This window comes from Eurosta solidaginis, chromosome 4 (genome assembly GCF_040869045.1).
Source record: "Eurosta solidaginis isolate ZX-2024a chromosome 4, ASM4086904v1, whole genome shotgun sequence".
In the NCBI taxonomy this organism is placed as follows: Eukaryota; Metazoa; Arthropoda; class Insecta; order Diptera; family Tephritidae; genus Eurosta; species Eurosta solidaginis.
The window spans coordinates 278,086,977-278,101,298 of record NC_090322.1 but is presented as its reverse complement, the minus strand read 5'-3'; the positions used below and the strand labels follow the sequence as shown (position 1 = coordinate 278,101,298).

Sequence of the window (14,322 nt, the reverse complement as noted above, 5' to 3'; positions counted from 1 at the left end):
GGCAGCACTTGTGGAGAAGATAAATAAATACTACTCGGTACCTATAAAACAATCGGCCGGTCGATCTTGTGCTACACTTGCCCAAAGTGTTCTGCCGATCTACATTACCTCCATTGAAGAAAGTTGCAGGCTTGGTAAAACGTCACACTCGGATTTCCTACCGAATTTCGCATGATGTCTGAGCACCATCTACATAAAAAGTTACACACTTTTTTATTCCCTTAATTTTTATACTCAGTTGAGCAGAGCTCACAGAGTATATTAACTTTGATTGGATAACGGTTGGTTGTACAGGTATAAAGGAATCGAAATAGATATAGACTTCCGTATATCAAAATCATCAGTATCGAAAAAAAATTTTATTGAGCCAAGTCCGTCCGTCCGTCCGTCCGTCTGTCCGTTAACACGATAACTTGAGTAAATTTTGAGGTATCTTGTTGAAATTTGGTATGTAGGTTCCTGGGCACTCATCTCAGATCGCTATTTAAAATGAACGATATCGGACTATAACCACGCCCACTTTTTCGATATCGAAAATTTCGAAAAACCGAAAAAATGCGATAATTCATTGCCAAAGGCAGACAAGGCGATGAAACTTGGTAGGTGTGTTGAAATTATGACACAGAATAGAAAATTAGTAAAATTTTGGACAATGGGCGTGGCCACCGCCCACTTTTAAAAGAAGGTAATTTAAAAGTTTTGCAAGCTGTAATTTGGCAGTCGTTGAAAATATCATGATGAAATTTGGCAGGAACGTTACTCCTATTACTATATGTATTTTTAATAAAAATTAGCAAAATCGGAGAACGAACACGCCTACTTTAAAAAAATTTTTTTTTTAAAGTCAAATTTTAACAAAAAATTCAATATCTTTACAGTATATAAGTAAATTATGTTAAAATTCGACTCCAGTAATGATATTGTGTAATAAAATATAAAAATAAAAGAAAATTACAAAATGGGCGTGGCCTGGTCCACATTTTGGTCAATATCTCGAAAACGCCTTCACATATACAACTACCACCACTCCCTTTTAAAAAACTCATTCACCCTTATCACGAAGTTCACGCGGAAAAGTGTTCGCCTTCACTTCTTTTGTTCGGGTGAACTTTTTCCGCCTATCGGCAATTTCGGGCGAACAAAAGTTCACTTTGAAACAGCTGATGCTCTATTGCGAATTGGCAGTGAACAAATAATTTACTTACAATTGTGTAAATTTTGTAACCAAGCATATATTTCCTTAAAATACAAGAAAAATAGAAATAAAAAATTTTAAAAATAATGTTTAGTATTGCCCTTAGGTTGATATTGATTGAGCGTGAGGAGAATATACATAAATGTGAAAGCGTTTCGGAGGCAATTAAGGGACAGTTCTAACCCTTTGGAGCTAAATGATTCACTGATTTCAGCAATTTTGAATAACAAGTTATAGTTTTTTCGCCAATATTACAGGGTAAACAAGCCGGCATTCTAATATTTGCTAGATATCTTACCAACTCCTTGCCCCATTGAAGCACAAATTTGGAGTTCCACCAATTGTAAAGTTGAGTACATGTCTTCGGTTTTACGCATAGGGAAAAGGCGTCGGAAAGGACCACCAGTGGGTCTTAGCCAATCTTGTTTCAGTGAGGTGCTCAATATTTTGGAACCGTTGCTTTGTCCACAATGGATAACTTGGCCGACTGATACGTTGTCATAAAAAATATAATTTACAGAATTACAGGAATTTCACTGCTTCCACTCAGCTTCCGATTGTGCATTATTTATTGATTTATTTCTTATAATAAAAAAACATATTGTAACGAATTTGCTGCAAATCCTCTTATTTGCAACCCTCTGCTAAGTTCGTATCGCTAAACTGTTGAATAAATAACTCCAATATGTAATAATGCAAAATGGCGTTTATTCAAGTACTTCACAATAACACTTGTACTTTGCAACGAATAGCTTACTTAATAACCAAACTGATTGACAGCTCAAATGAAACTCTACCTTTCAAAATAATACTGCTATAGCTCGCTAGATAGCGCTTAATCCAAATCTCAAATCAAACTGAATTACTTCTTACTCGCCTGCCCCGCTTTTATAGTTTACGCTGCATATTTCTAGGCTCTTCGATTTCCAGAACTTACTAGTTAGTTTCGGCTACAAAATCGCCAGCCACAACTACGTGCACAAATTATTCTCTCTTGTGACAACTCAGATAAGATATATGCATGTTTGTGCATTGCCGCTCCGCTGCTCGTATACGTACATATGTGTAGACGCAATTATTTATTCGTTTATGTAGATACATACCCAGCAGCAAAAGGTAATCACTAGGAAAGGAGTTGGTAATAGCAAAAGTGAGGGCAATACCGCACAGCGATGTACTACGAAATTCATATCTTACCAAATCGCATACCTAAAAATATGAGTTTTTCAATGGTGTACATAACCGATTCGGATATTCAAAGGTGATGGCGGGTCAGGCTCGCGCCTTACCTTAACATATACCCAAGAATATGAACTTATTGTCTGACCGTTATACTTGCTCGCATACCCATTCCTAGTAGTGATCATTTGCACGTATTACGTGCTCATATACTCATGACTATGGGTTGATCAATTTTACGCTATACCATCCCATATACCAAGAAATATGAAGAATCAATTATCCTTAAGAATTGCTATTATATCCACTATTTGATGTGATCAGTTGTGCGCGTTGCGAGCTCATGTACCAGAAGATATGAAGCGGTCAGCGCTAAATGTCATTAGCACCCAGATAAATTGCGGTTTGAATCAATATCCCCACCATAGAACAGTACTCGTAGCGTTAGACCTATCAAAAGCTTTTGATACGGTCAACCATGGCTCGTTACTGCAAGGCCTGGAAGGGTCTACCCTTCCCCCATGTCTTAAAAGGTGGACCGCAAATTATCTGGGTGGTCGGCAGGCATCGGTGCAATTCAGAAACGAAACATCAAAACAAAGGAGAATTAAACAAGGGGTCCACAGGGTGGTGTCCTATCCCCGCTTTTGTTTAATTTCTACATATCTAAGCTACCTTCACCACCGGAAGGAGTCACAATCGTTTCCTACGCCGATGACTGCACAATAATGGCTACAGGCCCAGGCCCAGAGATCGATGAGCTATGCAATAAAATAAACGGCTATCTCCCTGATCTCTCCGGTTTTTTCGCCTCGCGAAACCTGGCATTGTCACCGACTAAATCTTCCGCGACCTTATTTACAACATGGACGCCCCAAATGTCGACCATATTGAACATCCACGTCGATGGCACTACGCTACCGACTGTCCTACACCCCAAAATCTTGGGTGTGACGTTTGATCAGGATCTACATTTTGGTGCGCACGCAACCGCAATTGCTCCAAGAATTCAGAGCCGTAATAAAATCCTCAAATCCCTTGCTGGCAGTACCTGGGGAAAAGACAAAGGAACGCTCTTGACCACATACAAAGCAATTAGCCAGCCGATTACGTGCTACGCATCACCCATATGGTCGCCAAGCCTAAAAACCACCCACTGGAAGAAACTACAGGCCTGCCAAAATACTGCTCTCAGAATCGCCGGGCTGTCTTCTTATGTCCCCAGAACACCATCTGCATAATGAGGCGAGAATACTCCCCATCAGGGAGAGAAATGAGATGCTGACCAAACAGTTTCTGTTGAATACCCAGAAACCTGGGCATCCCAACAGACATCTGATTGACGAACCAGCACCGCCTAGGGGCCTAAGGAGTCATCTCCGTGAGCATTTTGAGGAAATACGGCACCTGAGAACCCAGCCGTATGAAGCGGAAAAACACAAGCAGGTCCTTGGTGAACTCCATAGACAGGCGTCGGACCTTTATGTCGGGAATTGCCCGGTGAATCCAGTACTTGAAGAAAAATATCCAGAACTCGCAGAAGAGGAACGCATACTCCCCAGGGAAACGCGTGTCACTCTTGCTCAACTTCGTTCTGGATACTGTAACAGGTTAAACTCTTACCTATCCAGAATCAAGCCCGACATACAAAATGTATGCCCTGCTTGCAATGTGTCCCCACATGACACCAACCATCTCTTTAATTGTAATGTGGAACCAACGCCTCTAACACCCCTTTCCTTATGGTCCACCCCTGTTGAAACGGCAAGTTTCCTTGGACTCCCGTTAGAGGATATTGATGACAATTTGTGATCGGTCGCGGCTATTAGGTGGGGCGAGCATTGCTACAACAACAACAACAACAAGCGGTCAGTTATATGTATTATTCGTCTGTACACCCAGTTATAAAGGATAGTAAATGCATGCGTATCTATTTCTTTTAATTTAAGTATAATATATTTAATTTTAATATACTTAAATATTAATACAATTACAGTCAAAAAAGAAGAAACTAACTTCAATTCATTTTAAATCGTTAAATAAAGTAATATAATAAAATATAATAAATAAATGGCCACCGTGGTGTGATGGTAGCGTGCTCCACCTATCACACCGTATGCCCTGGGTTCAACTCCCGGGCAAAGCAACATCAAAATTTTAGAAATAAGATTTTTCAATTAGAAGAAAATTTTTCTAAGCGGGGTCGCCCCTCGGCAGTGTCTGGCAAGCGCTCCGATTGTATTTCTGCCATGAAAAGCTCTCAGTGAAAACTCATCTGCCTTGCAGATGCCGTTCGGAGTCGGCATAAAACATGTAGGTCCCGTCCGGCCAATTTGTAGGGAAAAATCAAGAGGAGCACGACGCAAATTGGAAGAGAAGCTCGGCCTTAGATCTCTTCGGAGGTTATCGCGCCTTATATTTATTTTATTTTATTTATTTAATAAAATATAATAACATATTTGCGTATTAAATAAAGTTTATCAAAATTATTTTGTTGCTTTTGCAGTTTGCCTTATAATATCGATTTTTCGCCATTTTGAATGATCTTCTAAGGTCCCGTTCATAATCCCGTCTGGTGTACCCTTCAGTTTGTATTGCTTTTGAAAAATAAAACAAAATAAATAATAAAACATATGTATCAAAAATTTCGAATGGGTAAATTTTACCGTATAGGGCATCATGGAGGTTCTCATATTTTTTAAACGGGGTTTTTTTTTGCAATCCATCATAATTAATCTGTGCCATGGTTTTGTCGCTGAGGATTTTTTGAAGCCGTTTATAATGCCAACTTGCCCAATAATGTTCCTAATATTGGAAACCTGGTTAAAAAATATGCACAATAAATTAATAAAAAAAAAATTTAAAACCATATTAGCGCAATTTCATACTCACATATACATCTTTGTTTTTCGCAACATAGTTTTCAATTTCATCGAGACTCCTCACATCAAGAACTGGAAAGTTTACTTTCTTCTCCACTTTCTCCAGAACCCTTTGCATAAGCAAATTATTTTTTGCCTGGATGTTAATTAAGGCTGCAATTCACAAAAATGGTTTAAAATTATACAAATTAAAAATATGATTTATTTTTATAATAACTATTTAACTTTTCCGTTGCTGCACTTATTTGCTTTTTTATATTGTTCAACTCCATTTGTATATTGTCCGGGCCTGGAGAAATGTTTTCGCCATTTAGTGTGGCATTGCACCTAAAAACTGGTGTAAATATGCCGTCCGACATCTTTGCGATTTGTGCTTCTGATTCTTAAACTGTATGCAAAATGGGAATAAATAAATATTCCTTATCATTAATTGGAAAGTAAAAAAAATTATAATCGACCTCTTTTACGTTGATCATTTCTTGATTTTCAATAGGTGTAAAATGCTTTGCAGTTAGTAAATCTTTTACCTATAACTAAAACTTCGTTTCTTCCCTTGAAAAGCGAATAATTTTAAGTGGACTACCACCAGCAAAATAAATATTGTCAGGCTGTTTTGTTTTTAAAGTGTAATAGGTCGAAATGTACGTTTTAACGTACCCAAATTTATAAATTTTGCGACCAATAAATTTTTCTTTTCTAATAGTTTCACAGTGTTGGTCTTTGTTATTTATTTGCTCGAGAATTTGAGTAGGTTTTCTTATACATTTTTTCAATTTTTGTAAATAGTTTTCAAAACTATATTCCGTGAAAGAGTTTACAAATCCTATTTCTTGTACACATTCTGTCAAATGAAGGAGAGAATGGACATTAAAAGATAACTGCTCTTCGAGATAAATAACGGGAGAGAGATTAACAAAGTATTGCAGAATATCTTGAGCAACACCGATATTTGCCCGATATTTTGTTTCTGTTAAAAGGAGCCTATATATGCAGCGTGTAGCAGGAGAAAATGATTATAAACATTTGCGTCAACAGAATCTTTTAGGACAAAAATGCCCGTATAGAGTATAAATTGTCGGAACTCTACAGCCTTCCATCGCTTTATTTCTTCAAAACATCTTGGTTTGCGAGCAAATTCACTGGGAACGAAATACTTTAAAGAAAGCATTTTACTTGACAAATTCTCCTTTTCTCTTTTATTAAGTTTCGGAAAGTTTGTTTTCCCATTCCTTATGCAAAGAATTATTTTCTTGACAACACCCAAGTCAACCATGTGCATCACGTCTAGGGGAAACGGTGTCACCATTTTTATACCTAAATCTTCTAGTACAGAGCTTTCATCAGTCAAAGGTTTTTGATAGTTATCGTACGTTCTTAATAAAAAACCTTCGTCAGTCCGTGGTGATGATTTTAATGTGCTATAAACTGTTCTATTATTTTTTCGTTTCACTACTTGACAACACCGGGTGCATCCTTCCAAGGCATTGTGCCCCAAGCTTTGACACAAAAATGCTTTTGCAGGAGAATCACAAATAAAAGCTCTCATATTTATTTCAAGGATTTTTCCATTTATATTCAACCCGTTTTTTAGTAAATTTGATAATTCAGACGCAAAATCTTTTAAATAATTATTTACGCTGGATGGTTTTTTGGTGCCTAAATAAACCACAAGTAACCTCAGTATTTAAGTCAGGGAAAATCTTTCCTAAAATGGGCCACAGCGATTGTCCTGAGCTTTTGTACAAGGAACGCCGTTAATACCAATGTCCAACACTATTGTCTCTTTGTTTTTAATAACATCACTGATTCTACGCAATTTATTTTCTATCCCTAGGTGTAAATATGTACCGGGTAAAACATTTCCGATAAGGGTGGCCTGCCTGGTAGTCAATGACTCGGAGCAAGTTGGAACATCGAAATGCCACTTATTCAAAACCCTCAATAAACCATTAAAAGCTGCACGTGTTATATTGTTACAGCCCATTGTTGTAAATCTACTGTCAAGCTGCCTTCACGTTCGTTAGAATTTTCTGAACTACAGTTCTCGACATTCAACTCATTTGGTTCGTCATTATTTTGATTTAAATTATCATTTCTAATAATTTTCTTTTTTTCTGCGTTTATAAAACGCCTTTCATGACGTTTACTATACATACCTGATTTTTATTCACTCAACACTTCACAATTAATAAATTAAGCAACTTTTTTAATTCACCTTTTAATAATATTCCAGTTAACTGTCAACTTTTATTTGCTTCCACTTCTAATGCACTCTGAAATCGTACTAAAGAAGAAAATAAAAAATTTAAGCACGCCAACGTTCGGCTCCGCAGTTACACGAGTAACGGGCACTAGAAACAAAAACAAACACGTGTTACCGCCTGAAAGTTCGTAGAAAGCTAAAAACTGAATAACTCGCGTAACTGGGGAAATGATTCAATCAGTCGATCCCCCAAGAAGATGTACAACTGTGCAACTCGCTTACCGAGAGTTATGGGTAATTCAGTCGAACGTATTTCTGGGAATATTTTAAATGGAATATGGGTCATTCAGTTGGGAACTGTGCTGTTTCCTTTGAATCGAGCATTAAAATTTCTATAGAAGAACAAGAACAAAAATATTTGCCGTTTAATTCGAATTTACCTCGTGCCCTGCCCCACAACCTATTACAGACTCGCTGATATTTTTCAGTAATGAAACTTTTTGCTGGTGGGTAATGATTGAATTATTGATGTGAATGTTTGCAGTTTACAGTCTCTCGCGCATACATAGGCGTATAAGTAAATGCATCTGTGTGTGACTTATTTCGGCTATGTGTATACATGATTTGATTATTGACGTAAATACTGCTTATCGTGGCCTTAGACCGCCTTAGTGATGGGATAACTTAGTGATGCTAATATCCGTGACACTGCCCTCCACCTAAGTCTGATCGTCCCGGTCAGACAAAACTCTCGATCTAAACGTTGCCAGCCTTTCCAAATGGACCACTTTCATTTTGGTTCGTGGTTTACCGATGGTTTGTATGCGGTACACTACATCGTTGATCCGTTTTACAACTTTGTATGGGCCTTCCCAATTACACTGCAATTTCGGGGACAAACCTTTTTTACGTTGTGGGTTATATAACAGCACCAAATCTCCTTCCTGAAAACCTTCTGAATTAATTGCTTTATCATATCTGGCTTTCATCTTGTCACTCATAATCTTTGTTCGTTGCCTTATCAGATCATGTATTTCTCTTAACTCTTCTTCCAAATCACTAGTGGATTTCCTGACATTTCTCTCCGCATTGGCATCTATCCCAAACTTCAAATCAGCTGGCAGTCTAAGGTCATTGCCAAAAATTACTTTTGCAGGGGTTTGGCCCGTTGTGTCATCCACTGCTGATCGGTAAGCCATCAAGAGTAATGGTATGCGGGTATCCCATTCTTTATGGTACTTGTCTACTACTTTCCTTAAGTGCTCCTCCAATGTTCTATTGAATCGTTCTACCATACCATCGGATTGAGATGCAATGCAGTTGTCCGTGTTTTTCGAATGCCCAATGACTTACACATTTCCTGGAACACAGCTGATTCGAAATTCCTGCCTTGGTCAGAATGTAACTCCATTGGTACACCATACCCATTCGTTTTTAACCACTTCTGCTACTGTTTCGGCTTCTTGGTTTGGGATTGGGTATACCTCTGGCCATTTACTGAAATAATCCATAACACCAGTACGTATTTGTTTCCGCGGTTACTAGTAGGAAATGGACCTGCGATATCCATGGCGATCCTTTCAAATGGGGCACCTGAGTTATATTGCTTCATCTGGCCATGACTTCGTGCTCTGGGCCCTTTCGCTCTGCTGCAAACCTCGCAGTTCGCAATCCACTCAGTGACCGACTGACGGCAACCAACCCAATAGAATCTCTGTTTAATCTTCTCGAGCGTCTTCGTGATTCCACGATTACCTCCGCTTGGACCATTATGCAGCTCGCTGAGCACGTCAGGAATCCTCTTTCTGGGAACAACTATCAGTTTATTCTTGTATTTACCATCCTCACTCTCCCATACTCGATGAAGGCAACCGGATATCAATTCTAAACTGTTCCACTGTGCCCAATATGACTTCGCAATGGGACTCTCTGCTGACATCTCTTCTCTGTTTGGTCTTTCATTTCGTTCGAGCCCTTGCATAACACGTGACAGATCTGCATCTTCTAGCTGGCACTTTCTTAGCTGTTCCTTGTCCCTTTCATCTGTACATGTTATATTCATTAGCCGGACATCTATAATGTCTTCTTTAGCCTCGGCTTTTGAACAGTGCTTGCATTCCAAACTACATGGTCTTCGTGACATTGCATCAGCATTTCCATGGGTACTACCTTTTCGATGCTTAATGGAAAAGTCGATCCACCGTGCCAATTGTCCTTCCGGATTACGGAACTGCAGAAGCCATTTAAACGCTGCGTGATCTGTCCTGACACGGTATCGCTGGCCGTAGAGGTATTTGTGAAAATGTTTAATGCACTCTACCAATGCCAACAGCTCTCTCCGCGTAACACAGTAGTTCCCCTCTGGTTTTCCAATCGAACGGTTGTAATATGCAACTACCTTCTCCTGTCCATCGACCAGTTGTGATAAAATGCCTCCTATAGCACATCCACTCGCATCTGTATCTAGAATAAATGTTGCTCCTGGAATCGGATATGCTAACATTGGGGCAGTGCATAAATGCTCCTTCAATGTTTGGAAAGCCACTTCTTGCTCCTTCTTCCATTCAAAAGCTTTGTTTTTCTTGTAAGCTCATGGAGGCTATGGGCTACGCTGGAAAAATTTGGTACAAATCGGCGGTAATATGTGCACAGCCCAAGAAAACTTCTCAATTCATGTAGGTTCTGTGGTCTTGGCCAATCCTTTACTGCCTCTATCTTTTCATTCGCTGTACAGACACCTTCTGTAGTTACCTAGTGGCCCAAATAATTTACTTCCTTTTTACACAGCGTACACTTTTTGGGACTTAACTTCAGACCAGCGCCAGCTATTCTCTGGAAAACTTCCTCCAAGTTCTTAGGATGTTCATCAAAACTCTTGCCCAATACGATGATGTCGTCCAGGTACACCAAGCATGTTTTCCAATGTAGTCCTTTCAGTACCTGGTCCATGAGTCTCTCAAAAGTAGCTGGTGCATTACAAAGTCCAAAAGGCATAACTGTAAATTGCCAAAGATCATCACCGACACTGAAGGCTGTTTTCTCTTTATCTTCCTCCTTTACCTCAACTTGCCAGTAGCCGCTTTTCAAGTCCAGTGTGGAAAACCATTTCGTACCAGATAGCGAGTCCAGAGTGTCGTCAATTCTTGGCAACGGGTAGCTATCCTTTTTCGTAACGTCATTCAACTTCCGGTAGTCCACGCAAAATCTCATTTTTCCATCCTTCTTCTTTACAAGTACTACCGGTGAGCTCCATTGACTAGCTGATGGTTCGATGACGCCGCTGTCACTCATTTCTTGTATGATTTGACACAAAACTTCCCGCTTCGCTAGTGGAACACTACGTGGAGCTTGACGGATCGGCCTCGCATCTCCAGTGTCAATTTGATGTTTCACAACATTGGTGCGGCCTGGTTTGGAACCATCCTGGTCAAATATGTTCGCGTATTTTATGAGCAGTTGTTTTGCCTTACTCTGATAGGCTTCCTCTAGCCCATGCGTCCATGCCGTGATATCATTTGAAAGATCAGTATTACTAGATGAAACGTGTTCCTGGAGCTGTTCACAGTTAATAACTTCTTCGGCCTCTTGGCATATTCCCAAAATAGCTCCTTTGGTCAAATTGAATGGTGACTTGAACTCATTGAGTACTCTTACCGGAATACGTCCATCTTGTTTTGTCATAGCCAGGTATGTTCAGTTCTGATTTATTTGCTGCTTCGACAACCCACAATTTGTTTGTCCCACAATCTCCATCAACCTTTGCCCAGATGACTGCTTCTGATTTTGGTGGTATTTGCTGACTCTCTTCCACCAGCACTCGTTTACTACTGTAGCCGAAATTAAGTGGCACATCCATGTTCTTATATCGCATCGTCTTGCTTTGCATATCGATTTTGATGCCTTGGTTGATTAAGAAGTCCACTCCAATTATGATTACTTGCCACTATAAAATTGTGAAGTACCGTGACGTTCCCAATTGCTACTTCACATTCTACTTCTCCAATTACCTGGGTGTCTTCTCCAGTGGCTGTACGCAATATTGCTCCATGCAATGGTCCTATCTTCTTGTTGACTAAATCCGCTCGAATGATGGAATGAGATACACCCGTATCTACAGTCAGTAAACGTTCCTTTCCATCCACATGTCCTCCGACAGTAAGATTGCTCGACCTTCTTCCAATTTGTGAGATAGAGATTATGGGGCATTCAATTGAGGGAGTCAGCTGTCGCCCCTTGCTGCTGACTCGCTTTAGTTTAACGATTGATTTGTCTTGGAGATTTGCTCATCTCCTTCTGCTCTGCGTTTACGACCACCCACATTGTTGGAACTGTTAGGGTTGGTGTTGCAATAACGCGCAATATGCCCTGGCTTTCCACACTTAAAGCATTTGACTGCATCATTATTCTTCTGCTGCGTACCCTTCAATGCTTCCAAAATTGCGTCTACCCAGTCTGGCTTTTCCACTTCCACGCGATGAGCTTTGTACGCTGGCTCACTCAAAAGTGAGGCTGTTTTCTGAGTCAGTGCATGCGATACCGTTTCAGCAAACGTTATTTTGGATTCGCATATGTAGCCCACTTCGTTTCCACATCTCGTATGCCATTTATGAAGCTCTGGATTTTTACCCTTTCAGTGTATTCCACGGGTGCGTCTGCATTTGCAAGATGAGCCAATCTTTCAATATCTGAAGCAAACTCCTGCAATGTCTCATTTGCTTTTTGGTAGCGGTTTTGCAACTCAATTTGGAATATCTTTTTCCTATGCTCGCTTCCGTAACGTCTCTCTAAAGCGCTCATCAATGTTTCGTAGTGGTTCCGCTCGTACTCTGTGATCGTCTGTAAGATTTCCGCGGCAGGCCCTTTCAGTGCCACGAACAGAGCTGCAAATTTATCTTCAGCATTCCATTGGTTCACTGCTGCGGTCTTCTCAAACTGTAGCTTAAAGACCTGAAAAGGAACAGAACCGTCAAAGGATGGTGTTTTTACTTTTGGATTACTCGTTGAAACTGCTGGGCGATTAAGTTGCAACTGCTCGATACGTCCTATCAAAGCATCCACCTCGGCCTCGATTTTTTCATCAAACTGTAAATATTTTGTATCTTGCGCCTCCAACTTCGAGGAAATATGTCCTTCTTGCCCTTCCAGTTGAGCAGAGATCTGCGCTGATATTTGTGCCGACATTTCGGATATTCGTGCCTCTTGTGCTTCAATCTTCGATGTTATACGGTTCTCCTGCGATTCCAGTTGAGATGACATATACGTTTTCTGTTCTTCCAGTTGAGTTTCCATCTTGGATGCCATATATGTCTTCTGTTCTTCCAGTTGTGATGCCATATATGTCTTCTGCTCTTCCAGTTGTGATGACATTTGTGACGACATTGATGCTACTGTCGATGTTTGTGCAGATATTGCAGCCAATATCATGTTCAAGTCTGTGCTGGTAACCGTCTGCGATGTTTCGTTTTTCTCTTCAATTTTTGTTGTCTCCTCGCCATCAAGATGAAAGACATACTCTTCCACATCAATTCCTTCTGCTTCCATTGCCTCTCTTAGCCGTGCCTGAAGTTCGTGTTTAACGCCGCTTGTATTCAATGCACGGTTCTCCAACTCCTTCTTTAGTTGCTGGATCTTTAATTCACTGAACTTTGCCATGTCCTTGTTGTCCTCTGGAATTTATTCAACAATTCCTCTTCTGACACCAATTTTAACGAATTTGCTGCAAATCCTCTTATTTGCAACCCTCTGCTAAGTTCATATCGCTAAACTGTTGAATAAATAACTCCAATATGTAATAATGCAAAATGGCCTTTATTCAAGTACTTCACAATAACACTTGTACTTTGCAACGAATAGCTTACTTAATAACCAAACTGATTGACAGCTCAAATTAAACTCTACTATTCAAAATAATACTGCTATAGCCAGCTAGATAGCGCTTAATCCAAATCTCAAATCAAACTGAATTACTTCTTACTCGCCTGCCCCGCTTTTATAGTTTACGCTGCATACTTCTAGGCTCTGCGATTTCCAGAACTTACTAGTTAGTTTCGGCTACAAAATCGCCAGCCACAACTAAAAATAAATAAATGTAAGGCGCGATAACCTCCGAAGAGATCTAAGGCCGAGCTTCTCTTCCAATTTGCGTCGTGCTCCTCTTGATTTTTCCCTACAAATTGGCCGGACGGGGCCTACATGTTTTATGCCGACTCCGAACGGCATCTGCAAGGCAGATGAGTTTTCACTGAGAGCTTTTCATGGCATAAATATAATCGGAGCGCTTGCCAGACACTGCCGAGGGGCGACCCCGCTTAGAAAAATTTTCTTCTAATTGAAAAATCTTATTTCTAAAATTTTGATGTTGCTTTGCCCGGGAGTTGAACCCAGGGCATACGGTGTGATAGGCGGAGCACGCTACCATCACACCACGGTGGCCGCCAGCCACAACTACGTGCACAAATTATTGCTCCCTCTTGTGACAACTCAGATAAGATATATGCATGTGCTTGTGCATTGCCGCTCCGCTGCTCGTATACGTACATATGTGTAGACGCAATTATTTATTCGTTTATGTAGATACATAATGATTGAATTATTGATGTGAATGTTTGTAGTTTACAGTCTCTCGCGCATACATAGGCGTATAAGTAAATGCATCTGTGTGTGACTTATTTCGGCTGCCTTATATATGTGTATACATGATTTGATTATTGACGTAAATACTGCTTATCGTGGCCTTAGATCGCCTTAGTGATGGGATAACTTAGTGATGCTAATATCCGTGACAATATAATTATAAGAGTATCAAATTTCAAAACAAAAAATTACTTAAATTTTGTTTTCCTCTCGTTCGCTGTAAAATATAA

The 14,322-nt window shown here is 39.9% G+C and overlaps 2 protein-coding genes across 14 annotated transcripts in view; one reads left to right on the top strand and one right to left on the bottom strand.

Moving 5' to 3' along the window:
• Window positions 1–14,322, top strand: part of f (forked) — a 231,506-nt gene that overhangs the window by 191,671 nt on the left and 25,513 nt on the right. The gene's annotated exons all lie outside the window — the stretch shown is intronic.
• On the bottom strand, window positions 4,517–5,670 carry LOC137247515 (uncharacterized). Of its 2 annotated transcripts, none has more exons than XR_010951855.1 (4): window positions 5,482–5,670; window positions 5,267–5,409; window positions 5,041–5,193; window positions 4,517–4,971 (listed from the first exon to the last, which is right to left on the bottom strand). XR_010951855.1 is itself a non-coding variant. In XM_067778500.1 (4 exons), exons 1-4 carry the CDS (start codon window positions 5,613–5,615, stop codon window positions 4,861–4,863), a joined length of 549 nt encoding a protein of 182 aa, XP_067634601.1. In that variant the 5' UTR covers window positions 5,616–5,670; the 3' UTR covers window positions 4,517–4,860. The 2 variants fall into 2 exon arrangements, 1 of the variants encoding a protein (XP_067634601.1); XM_067778500.1 differs by having other exon boundaries at window positions 5,474–5,670.

Bases quoted from the DNA above. Each gene is read 5' to 3' on its own strand.
- LOC137247515 (XM_067778500.1), bottom strand. From the start codon at position 5,615: ATGTCGGACGGCATATTTACACCAGTTTTTAGGTGCAATGCCACACTA. The intron at 5,194-5,266 runs GTGAGTATGAAA...TTTTTTAACCAG, and splicing joins CGAAAAACAAAGATGTATAT to GTTTCCAATATTAGGAACAT. The intron at 4,972-5,040 runs GTAAAATTTACC...ATTTTTCAAAAG, and splicing joins CCTCCATGATGCCCTATACG to CAATACAAACTGAAGGGTAC.